General features: G+C 40.4%; 1 protein-coding gene across 2 annotated transcripts in view; it reads left to right on the forward strand.

Moving 5' to 3' along the window:
* Window positions 1-25,417, forward strand: part of FANCC (Fanconi anemia complementation group C) — a 255,904-nt gene that overhangs the window by 92,104 nt on the left and 138,383 nt on the right. For both annotated transcript variants that reach the window (XM_023764906.1, XM_023764907.1), the window contains 3 exons: window positions 6,763-7,005; window positions 9,207-9,291; window positions 17,853-17,947. In XM_023764906.1, the coding sequence (XP_023620674.1) occupies window positions 6,841-7,005; window positions 9,207-9,291; window positions 17,853-17,947 (345 nt within the window). In that variant the 5' untranslated portion in view covers window positions 6,763-6,840. The remainder of the gene's footprint in view (window positions 1-6,762; window positions 7,006-9,206; window positions 9,292-17,852; window positions 17,948-25,417) is intronic.

Consider the following 25,417-nt stretch of genomic DNA (forward strand, 5'->3'; position numbering starts at 1 on the left):
ATATTTCTAAAATGGGATATTAATAATTAAGTTTGACATAGATAACATAAAAATACCTTACATTTTTTGGGGGGCTTTTATGTAATCTTTGGGCAATTACATAATCTCTCGGTGCTTCTGTAAAATGAAGAACTTATTGAATGACCACTGGATAGATAATAGAATTATAGAGATAAAAAAATTAAAATGCTTTATCTGGAAAAGCATTTTGTTATGGCATTTGGCTCAGAATTATAGTTGAAAAATATCAGTGAATTATTCATTTCTTCATTTAGTATTTATTGTTTGCCAGACATGTGGCAATTTTAGGGAGACAAGGAATTTACATACTAATCCCCTGAGGAAGCAGTAACTAAGTGAATACATGGATGCAGGTTAATTACCAATGTAATAGCTGTGGAGAAATCAGCAGAAAGATCTGGAAGCAGGGAGTGGTTTGGTTTGTTGGGGGAACAGATGAGAGACCTGGACTGGACTGGGTTCAGCTGGGGAGAGGAACATGGGAGACCGGAGAGTTGCTGGATCTGCATTTGCAGGACCTAAGAGACTCTGGTAAGGAGCTGGGATTTTTCATTTTATAAGGAGTTAGGGTTTCTTTGCAAGGAAGTTATTGGGAGGGAATGGGAGAATTTAAGCAGGAATATGCTGGGTCAGATATACATTTGGAAAAGTTGTTTCTGTCAGTTGTGTTAATGGAGTTGTTTTTATCATTGAGAATAAATTTGAGAGGGGCAGGTGAAGACATGGATGGGGATGGGATGGGATGGAGGCAGTAGAAGTGAAAAGAAGTGGATGAGATCGAATCAAATCACACATACAGGTGTACTTAGGAAATATTGTGGATTTGGTTCCAGACCACTGCAATAAAGTGAATATCGCAATAAAGCGCGTTACACGAATTTTTTGGTTTCTCAGTGTATATGAAAGTTATGTTTACACTACACTGTGGTCTATTAAGTGTGCAATTAAAAATACTTTATTGCTAAAAAATGCTAACCACCCTCTGAGCCTTTAGTGAATCATAATCTTTTGGCTGGTGGAAAAAGATTATGATTCTCTGGTGGAAGTCTTGTCTCAGTGCTGATGAAAGTGCAGTTTCTGGAAGCGCAATAAAGTGGAGAGCAATAAAATTAGGGAGATGGAATTGACAGGTATTGGTGATGACTGGATGAGGAGGACAATAAGAGAAGGGGAAGAATCATTTTTGGCTATTATATGCCATTTGACAATATGCATATATTCCCTCTATTCTTAAAGCTTTTTTTCCCCCCATTTAAACATGAACCTTTTTTAAAATTAAAATTTTAGTACCATTTTAAAACTTTAATCTTCCTGGTCTAGAAATTTTTTGTACAGCAACCAAATTGCACAAATCTTTTTTTTTAAATCTTCACCTGAGGATATGTTTTTATTGGATTTAGAGAAAGAGGAGGGAGGGAGGAAGGGAGAGAGGAAAAGATGAGAGAGAGATAGAGATAGAGATAGAGATAGAGAGAGAGAGAGAGAGAGAGAGAGAGAAGAGGGAAAGGAAAGAAGGAAGGAAGGGAGGAAGGGAGGAAGGGAGGAAACCTTTCGGTGTACGGGACCACGCTCCAACCAACTGAGGCACATTGGCCAGGGCAGTTATACAATCTTTTAATTTTTTTTCTTTTTTAGTAATAAGAACCTCCTTTGTTGATGTTTTTGACATTTAATTGGCAGCATTTTATCTGTTATTCCTTACCGATGAGGATTTAAACTCATCACTTACAGAGTAGTCTTTTGAAATTAGATAGCTGTGTTATCCCTGCCTAGGAAAGCATGTCTTTAAAGGCCTACACCTGTTGAAGCAGCCATCCCTTCTCTGCCTGGTGTGCTTCCCATGGTGAGGAGGCCAGGAGGCTGGGATGGTAGTGGAGCACCTGGAGTTACTTCCCTAGCTCTGCCTGAGGCACATGCTCGCTGCCTGACTCCTCTGTTCTATTTAATATGCACTTCAGGTATGGTAAGTCAAGGTTATGAGGTTTTATTTTCTGTCACTTAGGACTAGTACACCCCCTCAATAATTGGAGTTTATCATATTTTACTAAAATATGATTTTTGTCTTGTCAATGAGATCAAGCATATACAGCAGTCTTTAAGCAGATTGTTCAAATCAATACATGTGAAATAAATTCTTTTCCTTTTTTCTAAGAAAGAGAAACTGGGAAGAAAATTCATTAGACAGTAATGCATAGAGATTTTTTTACACCTATGAGAAGCCAGAAATGCACATAAAGCTAAGAACTTCAAAAACATTTCTTAGACACAGACTGTTAAATGCCCGTAGATGTTTTTGATTTCCCACTACATTAAAATACACAAAGGAATTTCATATTCTGAACATTTAAAAATAGCTCAATCTTAAAAAGAAAATACAAAGTATTATCAGCTGTGCTTTTTGTACATAATTAGCATGTGCCTGTGGAGGTATAATGACTTTTAGTGTAATGATATTACTCATGATAAAAAGTACAGATGGTAATGATTGGAGCTACAGCTGAGTAACACATTTAAAAATAATTCAAAATGACTCCACAGAAAGCATGCTATTTTAGTCCCTAGTAATCCCCTTTTTACTCATCAGTGAATTTAAAGGCACCAATAAAATATTCTTTTTAAAATGTTTCGTTTTCCATTTTTATACACCAATAATGAGCTATCAGAAAAAGAAACTAAGAAAACAATCCCATTTACCATTAAAACAACAACAACAACAAAATAAGGTACCTAGGAATAAATTTAACCAAGGAGGTAAAAGACCTGTACTTGGAAAACTATAGGACATTGAAAAGAGAAATTGAGGAAGATACAAATAAGTGGATGCATATACCTTGTTCCATGGATGGGAAGAATTAACATCATTAAAATTAAAATGTCCATACTACCCAAAGCAATCAATAGATTCAATGGAATTCCTATTAAAATACTAGTGGCATATTTCACAGATCTAGAACAAACATTCCAGAAATTTATATGGAACAAAAAAGACCCAAAATAGCTGCAGCAATTTTGAGAAAGAAGAACAAAGTTGGAGGCATCACAATACCATATATCAAATTATACTACAAAGCCATTGTAATAAAACTGCCTGGTACTGACAGAAAAAACAGGCATGTAGATCAATGGAATAGAACAGAGAGCCCAGAAATCATCCCATGCCTTTATGGCCAATTAATAATTGACAAGAGCATACAATGGAGTAAAGACAGTCTCTTTAATAAATGGTGTTGGGAAAATTAGACAGGTACATGCAAAAAAATGAAACTAGACCACCAACTTACACCACATACAAGAATAAACTGAAAATGGATACAGGACTTAAATGTGAGTCATGAAACCATAAAAATCCTGGACGAAGACATAGACAATAAAATCTCACCTCTCATATATTGTTGCCAAGGGAAACAGGAAAAAAACAAATGGGACTACATCCAGCTAAAAAGCTTTGCACAGCAAAAAACCCCGAAAAGCCATCAACAAAATGAAAAGAGAACCAACTGTATGACAGAATATATTTGCCAATGATATCTATATATATAAAATCCTAAGCGACCGTTATGACTGAACGACTGGAATGACTGGTTGACCAGTCGCTATGAAGCACACTGACCACCAGGGAGCAGATGCTCAATGTAGGAGCTGCCCCCTGGTGGTCAGTGTGCTCCCACAGCCAACCTACCGTGACCCCTCTCCCCAGCTGGCCAACTTCACGGGGCTGGCCAACTTCCCGTGGCCCCTCCCCCCAGCCTGCCAACCTACCGCAGTCCCTCCTCCCAGCAGGTCCCTCTGCCCGGCCGGCTGGCCAACCTCCCATGGTACCTCCCCCTGGCCAGCCCCTCCCTCCAGCTGGCCACCCCGATCGCCCCATTGGGGCTGACCAGGAACCCTCCCATGATCCCTCCCCCTTGTTCCTTCCCCCGGCCAGCAGACCCTGATCAGGACTGGGAAAGATGGCCGTGATCCCCAGCCAGGCCTAGGGACTCCACCTGTGCACAAATTTGTGCACCGGGCCTCTGATAAGGGGCTAATTTCCAAAATATACACTGAGTGGCAAATTAGCTATAATTTTGCACTGAAGTTGCTAGAGAGCCAGACCATTATAAATAGGGAAGCAGGTTGTTTACCACGACAGTAGAAGTGATTTTTTTCTGAAGATATGGGTAAACAATGCGATTTAACAGCCTTTGAACGTGGGATATATATTATTATGAGTGGCCAGATTATTATGACCACCTGATATTTGTAGGCAAATTAGCCGTAACTGCATCGTATGGGATATGGAAGCCGAAGGTGGTATCTGTCTGCAGTTACCAAGATAAAACGTCTGCAGTTACCAAGATAAAACGTCTCCAATTCGCACAGGAACACAAGAATTGAACAGTTGAGCATTGGAAGAAAGTCATGTGGTCTGAGGAATCATGTTTCCAGTTGCATCATGCAGATGGCAGAGTGAGAATTTGGCGGAAACATCATGAAAGCATGCACCCCACATGCATGAGTACAACCCTTCAAGCTGGTGGGGGCAGTGTTATGGTTTGGGGCATGTTTTCCTGGCATGATTTGGGCCCTTTAATTCGTGTGGAACAATGTCTGAATAGCACAACATACCTAAGTATCATTCCTGATCAAGTTCATCCTATCATGTTGATGGCGTATCGCAATGGAGATGGCTTCTTCCAACAAGGCAATGCGCCATGCCACGGTGCTTGTATTGTGCAGGAGTGATTTCAAGAACATGAGGGAGACTTTACCTTGCTTAGGTGGCCCCCACAATCACCAGATCTCAATCCAATTGAGCATTTGTGGGACCAAGGTGAAAGAGCCATCAGGCAGCTGGTTCCACAACCATCAAATCTCACAGAACTGGACAGTGCTATTCATCAGGCATGGTGTCAGATTTCTTGCATCACCTTTCAACATCTCGTGGAGTCAATGCCAAGAAGAATCGCTGCAGTATTGAAGGCAGTTATGGCTTGCCCTAACAGGTTTGGCTCGGTGGATAGAGTGTCGGCCTGTGGACTGAAGGGTCCCCGGTTCGATTCCAGTCAAGGGCATGTACCTTGGTTGTGGGCACATCCCCAGTAGGGGGTGTGCAGGAGGCATCTGTTCAATGTTTCTCTCTCATCGATGTTTCTAACTCTCTATCCTTCTCCCTTCCTCTCTGTAAAAAAAAAAAAAAATCAATAAAATATATTAAAAAAAAAAAAAAAGGTGGTCCAACGAAGTACTGATGGGGTGGTCATAATAATCTGGCCACTCAGTGTGTGTATGTGTGTGTGTGTGTGTGTGTGTGTGTGTGTATCCCACATTCAAAGGCTGTTAAATCACGTTGTTTACTCATCAGAAAAAAATCACTTCTATCGTGGTAAACAGCCTGCTTCCCTATTTATAATGGTCTGGCCCTCTAGCAACTTTAGCGCAAAATTATAGCTAATTTGCCTACAAACGTCAGATGGTCATAATAATCTGGCCACTCAGTGTATATGGAACCTATACAGCTCAATACCAAGAAGACACACAATCCAATAAAAAAAAATGGACAAAGGACCTGAATAGACACTTCTCTAAAGAGGACATACAGATGGCCAATAAACATGAAAAAATGCTCACAGTCACTAATCATCTGAGAGATTCAAATTAAAACTACAATGAGATCTGATCTGACTTCACAGCTGCCAGAATGGCTACCATCAATAAATCAACAAACAACAGGTGCTGGAGAGGATATGGAGACAAGGGAACCCTAGTGCAATATGGTGTGAACGTGGATTGGTGCAGCCATTTTGGAAAACAGTATGGAGGTTCCTCAAAAAATTAAAAATGGAACTGTCTTTTGACACAGAGATTCCACTTCTGGTACTATATCCTAAGAATCCCGAAACACCAATTCAAAATACATGCACCCCTATGTTCATAGCAGCATTATTTATAATAGCTAAGATCTGGAAACGGTCCAAGTGCTCATCAGTAGATGAGTGGATAGAAAAGCTTTGGTACATTTACACAATGGGATACTACTCAGCTGTAAAAATAAAGGAGCTCTTACCTTTTATGACAGCACTAGAGGCCTGGTGCATGAAATTCGTGCACGTGGAGGAGTCCCTCAGCCCAGCCTGCACCCTCTCTACTCTGGGACTCCTCGAGAGATGTCTGACTGCCAGTTTAGGTCTGATTCCGCAGGGATCCCTCTCACAATCCGGGACTGCTGGCTTCTACCTGCTCACCTGCCTGCTGGCCTGATCCCCCTAACTGCTCTCCCCTGCTGGCCTGATCACCCTAACTGCTCTCCCATGCCGGCCTGATCACCCCTAACTGCCTCTGCCTCGGCCCCGCCACCATGGCTTTGTCCAGAAGGACGTCCGGAAGATATCCAGTCTAATTAGCATATTATCCTTTTATTAGTATAGATGGATGGACCTGGAGATGATTATCAAACACTATATGATCTCACATGTGGCATCTAGTGAACAAATTAAACTGACGAACAAAATAGAACCACAGGCATGGATACGTGGAACAGACTGACAGATGTGAGAGGAGGTGGGTGGGGAGGACTGGATGAAAGAAGGTGAAGGGATTAGCCAAAGAACATATATGCATAGCCCATAGACACCGACTATAGTGTGATGAGGGCTGAAGGGAGAGGACAGGGTCTGGTGGAGGCGGGCAAACGGGGAAAAGTGGGGACATTTATAATAGTGTCATCAATAAAAAATGTTTCATTTTCCCCCTTTCTTACAGATTTGATATGTGCTTACTGTTTCCTTCAGTGCTTAACAGGCCACAGTGAAGGTACATCACCTTTGCCCCTTTTTTGAGATGGCTCAAGATTCAGTAGGACTTCCTTCTGATTATCAGTTTTGGATGCGGAAGCTGTCTGTATGGGGCCAGGCCTCCACTGTGGAAACCCAGCAAGACATCTGCCATCACCTACCTCAGTTCCAGGAGTTCCTGAGGCAGATTTATGAAACCTTAAAAGAAATGGTAAGTAGTGACCAAAATTAATGCCAGCAGGGACTCTTTACCAGATTTCACCAAGCCTTAATTTTATCCAAGGTCAGGAATTTGTGTTATTGACCTACTGTACTGAAGGAGTAGAAAGACGAATTTTACCCTTAGGTAATACAGACAGGAAGTGGTTTCCTGTCTGTATTACCATAATGGTCTCTGACTCATTATGACTTCGTCTATTCTTCTTGATTAGTTATATTGTCACATAAGACTTCCTGACCGTCAGATTGTTTTTTAATAAATAAAACTTGGGCACTTGTTGTCAGGTAATAATTGGGATTCTTTTAAAGGCCTTTGACTCTCTTAAATATTGAAGAGTTTACTGAAATGCTTACCTTTTCCTCAATCCTGTTTTAAAGTGAGCTCTACCAAAAAGTAATATTATTAAGATATCTTCTTTTAAATATTTTAAGTGGCCTTTTCTGGTATATATTAAGATTTTGAGTGTCTTTACAATTATATTTTTATTTTGGTATGATTTGTTTTTATCCTAATAGATATATTTGTAAATTAATGTATTTTTATATTATCAAAATATTATTTGTTTTATACTTATTGTCTCACTTCAAGATGCAAAGCAAAAGTGTGATTCAACATAGACGTTCTTGTGTTATACTTTTACTCCCATAATCACAGAAGCAAGTAGGAAATTTGAAGGATAATTCATATCGGTGGTATGAGTTCATATGTCTTTTGACCCTGCAAAGAAAGATGCAGTCTGTATGAACAACCAATGCTAATTTTAAAATTGTTTTTTATAATAAGACTTCTGTAACTTGATCTTAAAGTGGTCCCAGGAAGTCTAAGACTGGCCTCGATGCTGAGACAATGTGAAGAATTTATTGCTGCAGCAGTAGGAAATGCTTATCATTTCACCCTGTGTGCACATTATCTCAGTTTGGTCTCATTTTTGAACTTTATTTGAAAGATAAAGAAGTGGGAAAAGGCCACTGTACAACAGCATGCATATTTTTAAATCTTAAGCTGTTTTCTATTTAGTTGGCCGATTTTTTTTTTTTTTTAAATATATTTTATTGATTTTTTACAGAGAGGAAGGGAGAGAGACAGAGAGTTAGAAACATCGATGAGAGAGAAACATCGATCAGCTGCCTCCTGCACACCTCCCACTGGGGATGTGCCCGCAACCCAGGCACATGCCCTTGACCGGAATCGAACCTGGGACCTTTCAGTCCGCAGACCGACGCTCTATCTACTGAGCCAAACCGGTTCTGGCATAGTTGGCCGATTTTTGTCTCAGGTTTTAGATTGTTGTAGACTGAGTCTGGTGCCATTTAGCATATAGTAATCAAAGTAGTAATACACATAGATAAATATCTTTATGCTTTGGCTGCTTTTATTTCTTTATATAAGTTCCAGAGTTTTTGTCCTCTTAAACCTTCTTTGAAATAGCCCTTCTGGAGCTCAGTTAGGATCATCTTTTATTTTGTTAGAAAAAAACTCCAGGATAAAGATAAGAAATTATAAAGATATTAATCACCCATAATGTTTTTTCACTGTTATGTGGCCTTTCTTATTTTTAAATAAAGTGGCATTTCCTGACTGTTAAGTATGAATAAAGTGGAGTTAATTTGGTAACAAAATTGATTTTACTAAATGTGCTGTACATCTTACTTAGTGTTGGTGACCTGGTTTAAGGATGAACAATGGTGGTTGTTGTTAGGGTTGCCGAAGGAGGCACGCATGAGGCCAAAGTGGTAAAGAATCATGAATTTATTAGGTTATCTGGAAAACCAGATGGGCTGAGCCCCAAAATGGCACCAGCATCCAGGGACGGGGAGTCAGAGATTTTAAAGGACTCTAGGCGGGCTTTTCTGGGCGGAGAATTCTCTGGGAGAGTCCCCAGAGGAAAGATAATGGTCTTAGCAAGTGGAATGTGGTCTAGGCAAAAGGGAATGTTGGTTGTGAAATGACCTAAAGGTCAGTTCCCAGGGGAGAGGGTATCCATTCGATTATTTGATCAGACCTAACAGTTGCTTGTTAATCTTTATTTGAAGAACATACTGAAAGATCTTTTCTAATTCTATTTTCCTTACTTTTCTGAAATATATACTAAAACAAGAAGCATTCAAGTTCCCTCAAGCCATAGTGTCAGTTCAGTCTTTCTGAGTGATATAGGGCCCTTTTACTGACCAAAGCATAATTTTCTTTTACAGGATTCAAGTACAATCATTGAAAGATTTCCCACAATTGGTCAACTATTGGCAAAAACTTGCTGGAATCCTTTTATCTTAGCATATGGTAAGAATCCAAAGCATGCTCTCTCAAAACACAAACTTCTAATGATATCTTTAGTCTGCATTGTTTAATAAAATACAGAGCTTTAAATTATAAACCTGTTTTCTGTATTTCACAAAGCAACTTTTTAAATGTATATTCTTTGCTCCATTACAAAATGGCATCCTTCATTGTTTATATATGTTTATGTATGTTTGTATAGATAAACACACACACACACACACGCAGATCTGTAGGGAATATAATTCTTTGTGTTAGAGGGTAGAAACTCCCAGATGATTATCATAACCTCATTTTTAATTCAGTATAAAATGGATTTAATAATTAAATAATTTTTATTTCCCAGTTTCATATTAGCACACGTACTGTTTTTCATGTGTAAAATTATTCTTCAGAGTCTGAATCCTTCATGACTCTACCATTATTTAGGGATGACAACCTGGTTTTACCAAAGATTAAGAGGAATTTGGGATTCACTGGGGAGGTGTAACTTTACTGATCCCCTGCCTACCTGTCCCGCCTCATTTCTTGTTTAATTCCTCACAACTACACCACATTTGTGGTAGCCAGGTCAGATTACTAACTGTGCCTGAAGTACATGATGTTAGAGCCTGTGACATGCAATTCCTGTTGCCTAGAACTCTGTTCTCTCTCCTCCTCATAAACCTTTTAAATCACCTTGTTGGGGCTGAGTTGGGAACCTGTCTTAGTATTTCCATATCCACTAGCATTTCCCTTAATTATACAGTAACACTTACTACACTGTTTATAATTGTTGGTTTGCCTGTCTGATATCCTGGAAGACTGAATGTCTTTCAGGAGCAGGAACTGTGGTTTTAGTTCTTTGTTGTCCTAGGGCCTATGGTAGGGTGGAGCAGGTGCATCTGAAGGTACACAATCGAGGCTTATTGCCTTAAATTGACTATATTATTAGCTAATGTAATATTTACTTTTCATATTTTTAGTCAAAGACTGATTGTGTAACATGATATCAGAATAAGAAATAAAATGAATATTTCTTTTTGATGTTTTAAAGAATTATTTCTCTCTCCTAACCTGTCATACATAAATTATTATAAGAAACATAAACTAGGTGGGGAAGGGACATCAGCATTTGGTCCTGTGAGCATACATGCATGTGTGCATTGAACACACTCAAACTCACTTTCTCTGGCCCCACGCTCATCTACTTCTTTTCCTTTCCACTCTGCCTCTTGCTGCTGCTTCTCTCTTGAGTTGATTCTACCTACCCCAACCACTGAGCCTGTTCAATTTATTTTTTTTAATCCTACTTGAGGATATTTTTCCATTTATTTTTAGAGAGAGCGGAAGAGAGAGAGAAAGAGAGAAATATCGATGTGAGAGAAATACATCAATTGGTTGCCTCCTGTACACACCCTGACAAGGCCTGGGCTGGGGAGGAGCCTGCACCAAGGTACATGCCCTTGACCGGAATCGAACCCGGGACCCTTCTGTTCACAGGCCTACGCTCTGTCCACTGAGCCAAACCTGCTGGGGCCTGTTCAAGTTCTTGACCTGAAATGGCAAAGCCTTCTTTGTACAGCCATCACTGTATTGCCACTCTTACCAGGGCCACAGATCCCTGTCTTGTATTTATGTATTTTAGTGGTGCCACTGAAATGTACTGCTAATGAGCTTACTTTGTTTTAGGAATTTACAGATGCACGCCATCACTTGTTATTCATGAATGCCACAAGCACACTACAGGGGATGGCCTGTCTCAGGATCCTTCCTGGAGGCCCTGACTTTGGGACTGGAGCATCCAGCCAGGCAATTAAGTGAGATGGGAAACTGACAGCAGATCTTACTGCAAAGTTTTTATTCTGAAAAAGAGTGGAAATGAAAGGAATATACCAATATATATTTGCCACCTAATATTTTATTTTTTTATATCTTAAACTGAAATTTCAAATAAAAGTTAATTCTTTAAACTTTAATTCTATAGTTTAAAAGCATGAAGGCAGCATTTTTTGAGACAATAAATATTGTTTCAGCTGCCAAGTTTGGGGCTAATTGTTACACAGCAATAGATAGCAAATAGTGAGGAAGAGAGGTTATAGCTGTTAAGTTTGAATAAAGAGATAGAATCAAGGGTTCCAAGGAGGTAAGGCTCTAGTTCAGAGAACACCACTGAATAAAAGGTGCCTCTCCCTTTCTATTATTACCTACTTTGTCTCTTCTCTTTCTGGTGTCTCCATTTCCAAATACTTCTTTCTTCCTTATTATCCTTATTTCAGATCCTGTTCTCACTTAACATCATGGGAAACTTATTTCCTTAATGGAAACTGTTTATGTTTACTGTATTTAAAAAATAATTTTGATGTTATATAATTGTAAAAAAGACCCTTTCCTGAGAGAAAATGCCCAACCAATGAAACAACAGCATAAAGCAAGTCCTTCTATGCCTGTCAGTCTTTTCTTTGAGCTCAGAATCAAAGGTGTACCTCAAACAGGAAACTGGAATTTAATGGGCAGCGCAAGCATTGCAACAGAGAGAGATGGAGACTTTGTTTCTGGTTGTCAGAGGGGCCAATGCAATGAAGATGAGGTGCTAAGGAAAGATCACATATGACACAAGTTTAGGCCCACGGGATAAAATTAGTCCAGCCTCCGCTTTTACATTTAAGGAACCAGAAACTCAGAAAGTTCCATGACTTGTCTTAAAAAACCCCATCTCATCTACTGTCCTCCAAGAGTCAGCTCTAGCATGAGCTGCCCTGTGAGATTCTCCTCCTCAGATCCTTGTTCCGACTTCTGGTCTCTTTTTTCCTTCCCTGGAAAGTGAGCAGAAATTGTGAGCTGTGTTTTCCTAGGCATTGGCATACAAAAACAAACAAACAAATAAGAAAACAAAACAAAAACCTCAGTAAATATCTGTGCAGTGAACATATACATTCAGGTGATGCTGGCCAGTAGGAAAGCCAGGACTGGAATGCTTCCACCACATGGTGTGATCTACTCGGGGTTAGATCATTACAACATGGCAGACGTTAGAGGGCTGGGCTCCTGGCTCTTATTAGCTTTGTACTCTGGGAAAAGTGTCTTCTTTATTCTAATCCATAATTACCTTTTCTGCAAGACTATCATCAAGAACTCATTTAGATCCACTGTGCAATCCCACAGAGACCAGCGCAAAATGAGCGATGCCTCTGATTCTACTTCTTCAATTCTATAACACAAACTTTCCCACATTTTAACATTCTGAATAGGATGCCCTACATGTACCATGTATACTTAAAGGTTGGGTGAAAATTTCTTTGGCTTTTCTTTTTCTTTCTTTTTTTAATTTTTTGTTATTGTTAATCCTCACCTGAGGATTTTACTAGTATTTCCGTTGGCTTTGAGAGAGAGAGAGAAAGAGAGAGAGAGAGACATCAATGTGAGAGAGACACATCAATTGGTTGCCTCCCGTACACTCCCTGACTGGGGTGGGGATTGAACCTGCAACCTAGACATGTGCCCTTGACCAGAAATCTGACCTGCAGCCCTTTGGTGCATGGGCTGATGCTCTAACCACCGAACATACTGGCCAGTTTCTTTTTTTCTTTTTGAGAGAAAAATAAATATACTGTTGAACTAAATATGTGAAATATCTCAACACCTGGGAAAAACTCCTATCTTTTGTATTATTTTAGATTTAAGCTCCATGCATTAACATTCTCTTCTTTTTCTTTCTTTTTTAAATTTTTATTTTAGTGTTGAATGTCTGTGTTTTGGAAATGCATTCCTTTTTAACCCAGGAAGCTGTTTGTGTAAGCTTGTCACTGGACTGGTTCCAAACCAGGGGTTCTGTCCCGCCACCCCTATATGGTCCTGAACCTCAAGGCTCTTGACTTGTGTAGGAAAGAATTCAAGAACAACTCCCAGGGAGAGTGAAAGCAAGTTTTATTTAGGTAGAGAAAGAAAGAGGTCTGGATGTGGGTTCCTGGAGACAGGATCGGGGGTTGAGCCCAGGATTGGCTGCTGCCACCTGGTGCCCCCTGGTTGCAAGTCTCACAGGGCATGGACATGAAACAATACATGTCTGAGTGGACATGAAGAACTTGTGAGTTGTGCCTCGTGTGGTCAGTTAGTTCCTGGGATTTTATGTGTTTTCAGTTTCTGAACTTTGTGGCACCAAATTCTGTCTTTGCCTTTGGGTTGAGAGGGCGTCTTGTCCCCAACATGGTCCCTTCTGCAAGTGTCATGGTGTTTGTCCACCTGCCCCCCCTTTTACTTGTAATGTCAGTTTTCATTGTAATCCTATCTAATAAAGAGGGAATATGCTAGTTGACTGCCACACCCTCACAAGATGACAGCGCCCACAGCCACAAGATGGCGGCGCCCAGTCCCGTCAGCCCCACCTCATCCAGCCTCAGTTCCTCATTCCCCTCAGCCCTGCAGGGGAGGGCAGTTGGGGACTGTCATGCCAGCAGGAGAGCACTTGTCGTCAATTATGCTGGCAGGGGAGCGGTTAGGGGGCTATCAGGCTGGCAGGTAGAGTGGTTAGGGGCAATCAGGCCGGCGGGCAGGCGAGTGGTTAGGAGCCAACCGTCCCGGATTGTGAGAGGGATGTCCGACTGGCAGTCAGACATCCCCCAAGAGGTCCCAGATTGGAGAGGGTGCAGGCTGGGCTGAGGGACACGCCCGCCCTGTGCACGAATTTGTGCACCAGTCCTCTAGTGATGGTATAATGGACTTCGGCATTGGTCTTTGGTCATCTTTTCCTCCATCATGGATTAATCTGATTTTAGCCAATACTTGTTGATGACTCCTGTGAACACCACAGGAGTTTCCTGCCATAAACTGTTTCCCTTTGACCATGTATGGAGGTGGGGGCTTTGATGAGAGGACATAGCTAGCAGCTTATCGGCCTATGATGTTGCTTCTACTTTCTCATTCCCCTGGTTGGGAGTTTTTCCTAACTTCTTTCTGTCCTGTCTCAAGCTTATCATTGGATGTGTCTGTCACACTTGTGACATGAAGATGGAATTTCTTCTAATATTTAAAACATAGGCCATATAATAGTCACATTTTTAATCAATGGGATTGGTTCAACCTGAAGAACGCTAGGATCATTAGAGGTTAAATTATATGATAATTGAAATAATTGATCTCAGGCAAGCTCATGAAAACCAGGGAAAAAAGTGAATCCCTCCGAATAAATCCTGATAAAGTTTGTTTAAAGGTGTTATTAGAAGATCATAAGCCTATAGATATTTATGGGTTTAAAAAATACTGTTAGTGTCTTGTGGTGTGTGGTTGAAAATAAAGAGGTAGTTTTCTGTAGTTTGTATTTTCCTTTTTTTAAAAAAAATTTAATCCTTACTCGGGGATTATTTTTTCATTGATTTTTAGAGAGAGTGGAAGAGAGAGGGAAAGACAGAGAGAAATATTGATGTGAGAGAAATACATTGATTGGTTGCCTTCTGTATGCGCCTGACCAGGGCCTGGGCCAGGGAGGAGCCTGCAACCAAGGTACATGCCCTTGACCGGAATTGAACCCGGGACCTTACAGTCCACAGGCTGACACTCTATCCACTGAGCCAAACTGGCTAGGGATTCTTTATTTCTTATTAATGAATCCCTTAGAGATGCTTTGTTTATGAGATAACAGAAGGTAAGAAGGTAAAGGGTGAGAAGTTGAGTTTTTCACCCCAAAATATGCTTTTGGAATATTGATTATTTTAAGCTGGTTATTTTTAATTAACAAAAGACTTAGATAAAAAATTTGACCTCCTCTCCCTTCCCCCAACTACTAAAAGGATTTAGAGAGGACCTGCTCCAGGAAGGAAGCTATCCTATCTAATAAAAGAGAAACATGGTAATTAGCGTACGACCGCTACCCTTCCCATTGGCTAATCAGGGTGATATGCAAATTAACTGCCAGCCAAGATGGCGGCCGGCAGCCAGGCAGCTGGAAGCGAACATGAGGCTTGCTTGCTTCAGTGACAGAGGACTCCAATGTTCCCCGCCTGCCTTGCCGGCCTCTGAGCTGGCAGTTTGAAACATTGTAACAAATATAGAAGCTAAACAAAACCCCAGAAACCAGCTTTCAGCCGGCCGGGATCTCTAGAGCTGGAGTTATACATTGTTTCGATTATAGAACGCAAACAAACCAGATACCTGCTTTCAGCAGCAGAAGCCTCAGAGCTAGAGCCAGAGCTAAAGCTGGCCCAGAATAAAAAAAAAGAAAAAGAAAAAAAGGAGCGGTTGGGAGCTTCAGTCAACCACCAGCCTGAAAGCAGCCCTCAGCCCCTCACCCAGACTGGCCAGGCACCCCAGTGGGGACCCCCATCCTGAAGGGTGTGTGACCAGCTGCAAACAGCCATCATCCCCTCATCCAGGCTGGCCAGGCACCCCAGTGGGGACCCCCACCCTGATCCAGGACACCCTTCAGGGCAAACCAGCCGGCCCCCAGGCCTCTATCCTATATAGTAAAAGGGTAATATGCCTCCCAGCACCAGGATCAGCGGAGCCGCGAGGCCTCCTGGCCCTGGATCAGCGTGACAGGGGGCAGCGCCCAAACCCCCTGATGCCCTGCGGATCTGTGTGTGACAGGGTGCGGCGTCCCAACTTGCCTGGCTTGTGTGTGACAGGGTACGGAGCCCCAACCCCCTTGATGGGCCCTGCTCTGTCGTGACAGGGGGCAGCGCCCCACCCCCTGATTGGCCCTGCTCTGTGCCTGACAGGGGGTGGCGCCGCACCTCCCCATCGACCCTGCCTTGAGTGTGACAGGGGGCGGTGCCCCACCCCCCCAATCGGCCCTACCCTGAGCATGACTGAGGGTGCCATCGCAACCTCCCAATCCGCCCTGCTTTGTGCATGACAGGGGGCGGCGCCCCAACTCCCCAATCCGCCCTGCTCTGAGCCCGACCAGGGGCTGCACCTAGGGATTGGGCCTGCCCTCTGCCACCCAGGAGCAGGCCTAAGCCAGCAGGTCGTTATCTCCTGAGGGGCCCCAGACTGCGAGAGGGCACAGGCCGGGCTGAGGGACCCCCCCCTTCCCCCCGAGTGCACAAATTTTTGTGCACCGGGCCTCTAGTTATAGATAGCTATAGTTTACCATGAGCTAAGTGTGCTAGGGAGGAAGCCAGGAAGGCCCTTTGATCAAAGTCCTCTCTGTGACCCTTGTTAAAGACAGCCCAGCAAACAGTTACTTACCAGACATTTACTTTTCCATCTCCATGTGAATTGTCTTGCTGCCCTTTAAAGTCCAAGACCATAATCGACATCCTCTCTCCTTAGCTCAAGGTGGCATATAAGCCTTAACTGCCCTACTTCTCCTTGGTCCCGTATTCTTTTTATTTTTTAAAAACATATTTTATATTGATTTCAGAGAGGAAAGAAGGAGGAGGAGGAGAGAGAGAAACATCAATGATGAAAGAGAATCATTGACGGGCTGCCTCTTGCACGTCCACTACTTGGGATCGAGCCTGCAATCGGGCATGTGCCCTGACTGGGAATTGAACTATGACCTCGTGGTTCATAGGTCGACTGTCAACCACTAAGCCAACTCCGGGAGAGCAAGGGTCCCTTATTCTTATGGAACCCCCACATGTGCATACATAATAAGTTTGGTCATTTTTTCCTGGTAATCTGTCTCATGTTAATTTGATTATTAGTCCAGACAGAAGACTTCAGAAGGCTAGAAGGGAAATTTATTTTTCTGCCCCCACCAGGGCATCAGGTGGTTCTGCAGAGCTTGATTCCAGGTGCTGGGTTTCCTCAGTCTCACCGCCATGGCCTTGTGATAAAGTCCATAGCTGCTTGGCTCTAGCTCAGGTAACTGACATCTTCAATCTTTAGCCCTCCTTTTGCTTTTCAAACCTGTTACAAAATTTCCAGCTGGAATGGATTCAGTTTCCAAAAGAGAGAAAAAAAAAGGCTCACTAAACAGTTATTCCCATCAAATACAAGATTTCAAAATTCAGCATTTTCATCACATGTTTACTGAAGTTTTAAATTTCAGAGTAAAAAATTAAGAGCATGTTAAGAGGCTTCTATTTTATGCAAACCGTTTGGTATTAAGCAATCTTTTTGTTGAGTCTGTTTTTAAAAAGGGAGGGTGTTTTGGCAAATTAGAAAGTTAAAAGATTAAATCTGAAAGATTGAGTGCTGCCTGTAGTAATTGTGTTGCCTTAAAGAGGCTGAAACTACTAATGGTTTGAAATGAGAAATAAAGAACTGATCTTGAGAAAAGCCCAGTTCTTTTAGTCCTTTCCATCCTTCTCTTTTGGCTTTAAAAGTTGCTGCTGTAACAGAAAGGGAATTGACCACACAAGTGCTGAGCATACATGATCCCAAACCCACAAGAAGAAAAAAACCCAAAAAGTTGTTTCACACGTGGTCCTGAATGCTTATTCTGTGAATTTAGAAGTTTGAGATTTACCTAAAATATCATAAACATTTCTGTAAATATAAGGTTTTACATTTTTGGTGCATAGGATGATGCTCCAACCAACTGAGCCACACCAGCCAGGGCATGTTTTACATTTTTTAATACTGTTTATCTTTCCCTTTTAGTTGATTAAACCTACTCATTTTAGTTTTTCTCTTTGCAGATGAAAGCCAAAAAATTCTAACATGGTGCTTAGGTTGTCTGATTAACAAAGAACCACAGAATTCTGGAGAATCGAAACTGAACTCCTGGACACGGGTAAGAGCGTAAGCTTGCCCTGCGCTGCTTTGAATTAAATTGTTTAAAGGTGCTGCTGACTGTGCAGTTCCAGGATGTTTTAGAAACATTTCAAACATACCCTGTGCTGTTACATTGTCTTGCTGAGTGTAAGGTTAAAGAGATTTTATTTTTGTTTGTGAAGTCTGTAAAACATTGGTCTTTAGGGTGAACTTTCCTATGCCTCCAAGACCTCATGTTGAGTGGTTTTGGAAAGTTACTTTCAGGTAATGTAAAAGAATGCACCCTGTTTCCCTCCAGCAATTGCTATCCTTCCAAAAATTGTTCCTCCCTACCAACCTAGTTTAAATACTGTAATTATGTAATTCCTCTCCAGGTGCTTCTCTCCCTCTTTCAGAATCTATTCTGTAGTAAAACTAAAATTCAGAAGTTCCCTGGGAATAGTAGTCTTTATTTTGTGTCCCCAAGTTGGTGCCCAGGCCAGTATGCTCAGACTAGCACCTGGTGCTAGTTGGCTGCTGTTGCTCACAGTCAAATTGGTTACTCAGCTGTGCTAGTCCAGATAGCTGACAGCTCCCGGCATTCACCATGGCTGTTTCTGCTTCCTCCTGAAGGGTAGACACAAGTTGCAGACTGTTGTGAGGCTGGGCTGTGACTGCCCTCAACGCCAGCAAGTTGGCTATTCTTTTCTCTTACTCCCCACTGTCTTGCTGCCATAACCCCAAGGACTCGCTGAGGCCTGTCAGACTACTTAGTATGCACATGGTTCAGGTTGCTGTTTAGTATTGTGAAATCACCCACCTAGATTAATGCATGTGGTTTTGTCTATCAATCTGACTGGTGATATAATATCATTTATTGCTTTTTGACCATTCCTTTGTTTAATACAATATTGCAGACAGAGATGGCAAAGACAGTATTTTTAATTTCCTGTTATATTCAAAGAATAGAAGGGAAAGGGAAAGAAGAAGTGAAAAGGACTGGGTGAGGGAAGGAAAGAATGCAAAATTTAATTAGAAGGAAAATTAATGCAAAGAACTGAAGAAAGGAATGGATAAGTGGAATTAGAGTTGAAATAATATGAAAAATAAGGCTATAGGATAACATATTTATTCTTTAAGGTTTTAAATTGTTGCTTCTGTTGAGTATGTGATATTTTAATGATTATTTAGGATTTTTTTTATTGCCTAGCTCAATACGTTCTGACATAGACCATCTAATTAAATATTTTGGATGATTGGGTTAACTTTTTTTATTTCACTGACTCTATTCGCCCATTAAAAATTTTCTAGCCTTGCATTTTATTCTGTGGGTTTCTCTTATGTAATGTAGTGTCTGTTTATCATTAGGTAATTATTAAGTATAACTCAGGGAGATAAAGTAAAAGCACTTCATTCCTATCTTCAGAGAATTCTCAGACTGGCCAGGTCATCCAAGGGCAGTGTGATGGGTATTAGTAGAGCTGTAAATAGGTGTGATGGCAACACAGAGGAGGAACACTTGCTCAGACTTCAGGGTTTGGAGACATTTCCTGGGGGAGATGATGTATTAGCTGAATTTTGAAAGATGACCAGAGAGCAGGGATAGAGTTTTAGGAGTGATATTGCTGTCAGCAGAAAGTGTATGTGCAAAGAAAGCATGGTGGTGAGAAAGCAAATGTTGCATCTGGGGAACTCAGGTACTTACTAGGTATACTGTTAATAATGGCGGATTTTGTAATCAAAGAAAACACGATAATTCCAAGAGAAACATCAAAAATGCTTTATTCAAAGTAATGTTCATCGCTAGCTACACATTTCCCCCATCTTTCAGGTAATTTGTGGATACCGTCCCAATAGAACTTTTCTTATTTTGAGGCAGACCATTCAGAGACCCAATTTTCCACTTCTTCATACGTTTTGAAGTGCTGCTCAAAAAGTGCGTGTGCCATCGATCGGAACAAGTGGGAATCTGAAGGAGCAAGGTCTGGTGAATACGGTGGGTGGGTTAATACTTCCCAGGCAAGATCTTTTAACGTGTCTTTAACTGGTTTTGAAGTGTGTGATGGTGCGTTATCATGAAGCAAAATTACTTTGCCATGTCTTCTGGCCCATTCTGGTCCTTTTATGATTAAAGCATGGTTCAAATTGATTATTTGTTGTCGGTAGTGATCAGTATTAATGGTTTCACCTGGTTTTAGAAACTCATAATACACCACACCTTCCTGATCCCACCAAACACAGAGCATTGTCTTCTTTCTGAAGCCATTTGGCCTTACAGTCGATGTTGATGGTTGACCTGGATCAACCCTTGGTTTTGTGCATTTGGGAGTCTCAAAATAAATCCACTTTTCATCGCCAGTAACAATTCGATGCAAAAAAGACTTTCTTTCGTGCAGATGAAGCAACATTTTACTGATGACTTTTTGGTTTTCCATTTGTCTTTCGTTCACTTGATGTGGCACCCATTTTCCTTCCTTTAAAATCTTTCCCATTGCTTGTAAATGATCGGCAATTGTTTGCTGAGCAATGTTTAATCTTTCTGCAAGTTGTTTTTGGTTTGACACCCATCATCATCCAATAATGCTTGTAATTGTTGGTCTTAAAACTTTTTCTGTTGATCTGGATGTTCTTTGTCTTTCACATTGAAATCATCACTTTTAAAGCATTTAAACCAGCGTTCACAAGTATCTTGAGATGGAGCATGTTCATCATAAGCTTCCCGAAGTATATGATAACTTTTTCTTCAAAATAATGAATTAAAACTTCCCGCAAATGCTCTTTTTTTGGCACAAAATTCGACATTTTTAAGCATAAAAATATCTATGATGTTAACACCTTCAGCAAATTTAACATAAGAAGTTTTGAAGCTTGTTGTCAATACAACAAAATAGCATACATATCAAATTTCATATATATCAACATATGTGTAACTCCATCTATTGAAAAAAATCTGCCTTATTAACCGGTACACCTAGTACATGGAATAAAAACAACAACAAACAAGCTCATAGATACAGAGAATAGACTGGTGGTTGTGGAGGGTTGGGGTGGGGAAAATGGGTTAAAGAGTAAACATTTCCAGTTATAAGAGAAATAACTGGTGATGTAATGTACAGCATGGTGACTATAGTTAATAATACTGTATTGTATATTTCAAAGTTGCTAAGAGAGTAAGTCTTAAAAAAAGTTTTCATCATAAGAAAAAAGAACTGTTTTGCAATTGTGGCGATGGATGTTAATTGGACTTATTTTTGTAATCAACTTGCAGTACATACAAATATCAAATAATGTGCACTTGAAACTGTTATATGTCAACTGTTATATCTCAATAATAATAAAAAAGTCACATGTGCCAAAATAAAGGTGAGGAAGGGAAAGAGATGATGAAGTTTCACGATTAGAAATGTTCTCCAAGGAGGTGACTTTTTAGGAGAGATTTAAATTAGCTGAATGAATAAGCCCTATTTTTTTTTTGCAGCCTATCAATGCCTCTCTCCCGCATCTATGTCTCTCTCTCTCTCTCTCTCTCTCAATCTCAATCTCTCTCTCTTTCTCTCTCTTTTGGGGGAAGAACTCTGACTTTTGCCACTCCATCCTGCATCCAAAAGCCTGTCTCCTTGCTCATGGAGGTTCTCCTACCACCTGTGGGATATTCAGCCCTAATTTTTTTTTTAAATTCTACTTGGTTATCTTTCTTTTTCTTATTGATTTGTAGAAATTCTTTTTTTAAAATATATTTTATTGATATTTTACAGAGAGGAAGGGAGAGGGATAGAGAGTTAGAAACATCGATGAGAGAGAAACATCGATTAGCTGCCTCCTGCACACCCCCTACTGGAGATGTGCCCGCAACCAAGGTACATGCCCTTGACCGGAATCGAACCTGGGACCCTTCAGTCGGCAGGCCGACGCTCTATCCACTGAGCCAAACCAGTTAGGGCTGTAGAAATTCTTTATATGTGTTGAATATAGGTACCATTTTTATTGCATGTATTGCAGCTATTTTTTTCCACACTATGGTTTATGTTTTTGTGTTTACATTTTCTCACTTTCTTTTAAAGAAGATTTTTAAAAAATTGATTTTAGAGAGAGAGGAAAGTGGGGAGAGAGTCAGAGAGAGAGAGAGACAGACAGACAGACAGACAGAGGGGGAGAGAAAGAAAGAGGGAGAGAGAGAAACATTGACATGAGAGAGAAACATTGATCAATTGTCTCTCTTATGCATCCCAACTAGGATTGAACCCACAACTTAGGTATGATCCCTGATCAGAAATCAAATGTTCAACCTTTTTGGTACACGGTATGACATTCCAACCAACAGAACCACCTGGTCAGGGCTCAAGGAAGATATTTTAAATTTTATTATAGTCAGATTTATCAATCTTTTCCTTTGTGGTTAATAACTTCGTATTTTATTTAAGAAAATTTTCCCTACTCCAGGGTCATGAAGATCTTCCATCTTCTAAAAGTATATTGGTTTGCCTTTGCCATTTGGTCTGTGATCTACCTGTAACAGTTTTATTGAATGGTCTAAGGTGGGTGTTTATATTTCTTTTGCTTCCATATGGATACCCCATTGTCCCAGCACCATTATTTCAAAATCTTTTCCTCACTGAAGGAATAAGCCCTATTTTGTTACCTTCATAAAAAATAGGGTGTATTTGTATTTAGGTGCAGGTATGAGCCTAAATCTCTTGATTAGTCTCATTGTATATGATGGTTAATTTTATGTGTCAGCTTGACTAGTCCATGGTGTGCCAGCTGTTTAGTCAAACATTATTCTGGGATGTGATTAACATTTAAACTGATAGGCTGAGTAAAGCAGATCATCCTCCCTAATGTGTGTGGATTTCACCCAATTAGTTGATGGCCTGAATAGAACAAAAAAGCTGACCCCTCCTATAAGGGTTTTCTCTATACTGGACTCTGATAAACATTGGTCCTTGAGTGAACTCTAAATTGTATGTTGTTGTTTTTTTTTTGTTTTTTTTTAGTGTAACACATCATTGTCGGAGCATTCTACAGAGAGTGCCCTGCATTTTTACAAAACCAGTTGTCTCAGAGATGATGGTGTTTGTACATTGAGATGCAAGACAGGCAGTGGACTCAGAAGTAGACAGTAGGTTTGATGCTGGCAAAATGGCACTAGGGATTGGTCAGCCAAGGGGCAGACACGGATATTTTGGAAACATGATTATGTCTACGGCTGTTGCTAATTTCTGTTGTTATAGTAGTCCCCCTTATTGGCGGTTTTACTTTCTGCAGATTCAATTAACTGTGGCCATCCAAACATATTAAATGAAAAATTCCAGAAATAAGCAAGACATAAGTTTTAAATTGCATGCTGTTCTCAGTAGTGTGATGAAATTTTGTGCCATTTTACTTCACCCCACCTACGATGTGAATCGTCCCTTTGTCCAGTGGATCCACCTCACTTTTTCTCACCACCCGGGCATTGTGTCATCTCACATCATCACAAGAAGAATGATGACTACAGAACAATAAGACATTTTGAGAGAGAGAAAGAGATCACATTCACATAACTTTTATTACAGCATATAGAATGATCATTTAAAAGATAAAAGAGCATCATTCCTGAGGCCAGTTAGTGAAAGACAGCAGAGGCAAGGTGACATTCTGGGACAAGGCAGGTTCTCCTTCAGGGAGCTGAAGATTCCTCTTCCAAAGCTCCACTCTTGTAAAACACTGCCAGTTGTGAACGAATGCTCTCTCTTTTGTTTTACTTTTTCTTTCTTTATTTTTACTATTTTTATGTGTCTGTTTATTTACTTATTTCCCATCTCTCCACCCCCTTTCTGTAGTATTGTTCTCTATATCTATGGGTCTGTTTCTATTTTGTTATTTCATTTGTTTTTTAAAGATTTCTCATATAAGTGAAATCATATAGTATTTGTCTTTCTCTGGCTGACTTGTTGAGTTATTTCACTTAAAATAGTACCCTCTAGGTCAGCCGTGGGCAAACTACGGCCCGCGGGCCGGATCTGGCCCGTTTGAAATGAATAAAACTAAAAAAAAAAAAAAAAAAGACCGTACCCTTTTATGTAATGATGTTTACTTTGAATTTATATTAGTTCACACAAACACTCCATCCATGCTTTTGTTCCGGCCCTCCGGTCCAGTTTAAGAACCCATTGTGGCCCTCGAGTCAAAAAATTTGCCCACCCCTGCTCTAGGTCCATCAATGCTGTTGCATATGGCAGGATTTTATTATTTTTTATGGTTGATTAATATTCGTGTGTGTGTGTGTGTGTGTGTGTGTGTGTATCTCACATCTTCTTTATCCACTCATCTATTGATGGGCATCTAGGTCGCTTCCATATCTTAGCTATGGCTAGTAATGCTGCAGTGAACATAGGGCAGCATCTATTTTTTTTTGAATTAGTGTTTTTGGTTTTGTTTTGTATAAATACACAGACATAGAATTGCTGGATTACATGACAGCCTTATTTTTAATTTTTTGAGGAATCTCCATACTGTTTTTTATTGTGACTTCACTAATTTACAGTCCCATTAGCAGTGTACCAAGGTTCCTTTTTCTCCTCATCCTAGCCAACATTTACTTCTTGATTTCTTGTTGATAGCCAGCCTGAAGGGTGTGAGGTAATAAGTCATTGATTTTTTTTTTTGATTTTTTTTTATTTTATTGATTTTTTACAGAGAGGAAGGGAGAGAGATAGAGAGTTAGAAACATCGATGAGAGAGAAACATCGACCAGCTGCCTCCTGCACATCTCCTACTGGGGATGTGCCCGCAACCCAGGTACATGCCCTTGACCGGAATCGAACCTGGGACCCTTCGGTCCGCAGGCTGACGCTCTATCCACTGAGCCAAACCGGTTTCGGCAAGTCATTGATATGTATTTCACATTTCCCTGATGATTAGTGATTTAAGCATCTTTTCATAGGCCTGTTGGCTAATATGTATGTCCCCTTTGGAACTGTCTATTCAGGTCCTCTGCCCATTTTTAAATCAGATTGTTTGTTTGTTTGTTTGTTTTTGTTAAGTTGTATCATTTCATTATATATTTTGGATATTAATTCCTTATTGGATGTATCATTTTAAAATATCTTCTCTCATTTAGTAAATGGTCTTTTTGTTTTGTTGATGGTTTCCTTTGCTATTCAGTAATTTTAGTTTGACGTAGTCCCATTTGTTTATTTTTTCTTTTGTTGCCTTTGCCTAAGGAGACACAGCCAATAAGGTATTGCTAAGAGTGATGTTGCCTATGTTTTGTTCTAGGAGTTTTATGGTTTCAGGTCTTACATTTAAAACTTTTATCCCCTTTCAGTTTATTTTTGCATATGTTGTAAGAAAGTGGTCTGGTTTTAATTTTTTGCATGTATCTGTCCAGTTTTCCCAGTACCACTTATTGAAGAGACTGTCTTTAACACATTGTATATCCTCGTCTCCTTTGTCATAGATTAATTGACTGTATAAGTGAGGTTTTATTTCTGGGTTCTCTATTCTATTCCATTGTTCTACATATATG

The sequence above is a fragment of the Myotis lucifugus genome, unplaced genomic scaffold, assembly GCF_000147115.1.
Source record: "Myotis lucifugus unplaced genomic scaffold, Myoluc2.0 scaffold_360, whole genome shotgun sequence".
Classification (NCBI taxonomy): Eukaryota; Metazoa; Chordata; class Mammalia; order Chiroptera; family Vespertilionidae; genus Myotis; species Myotis lucifugus.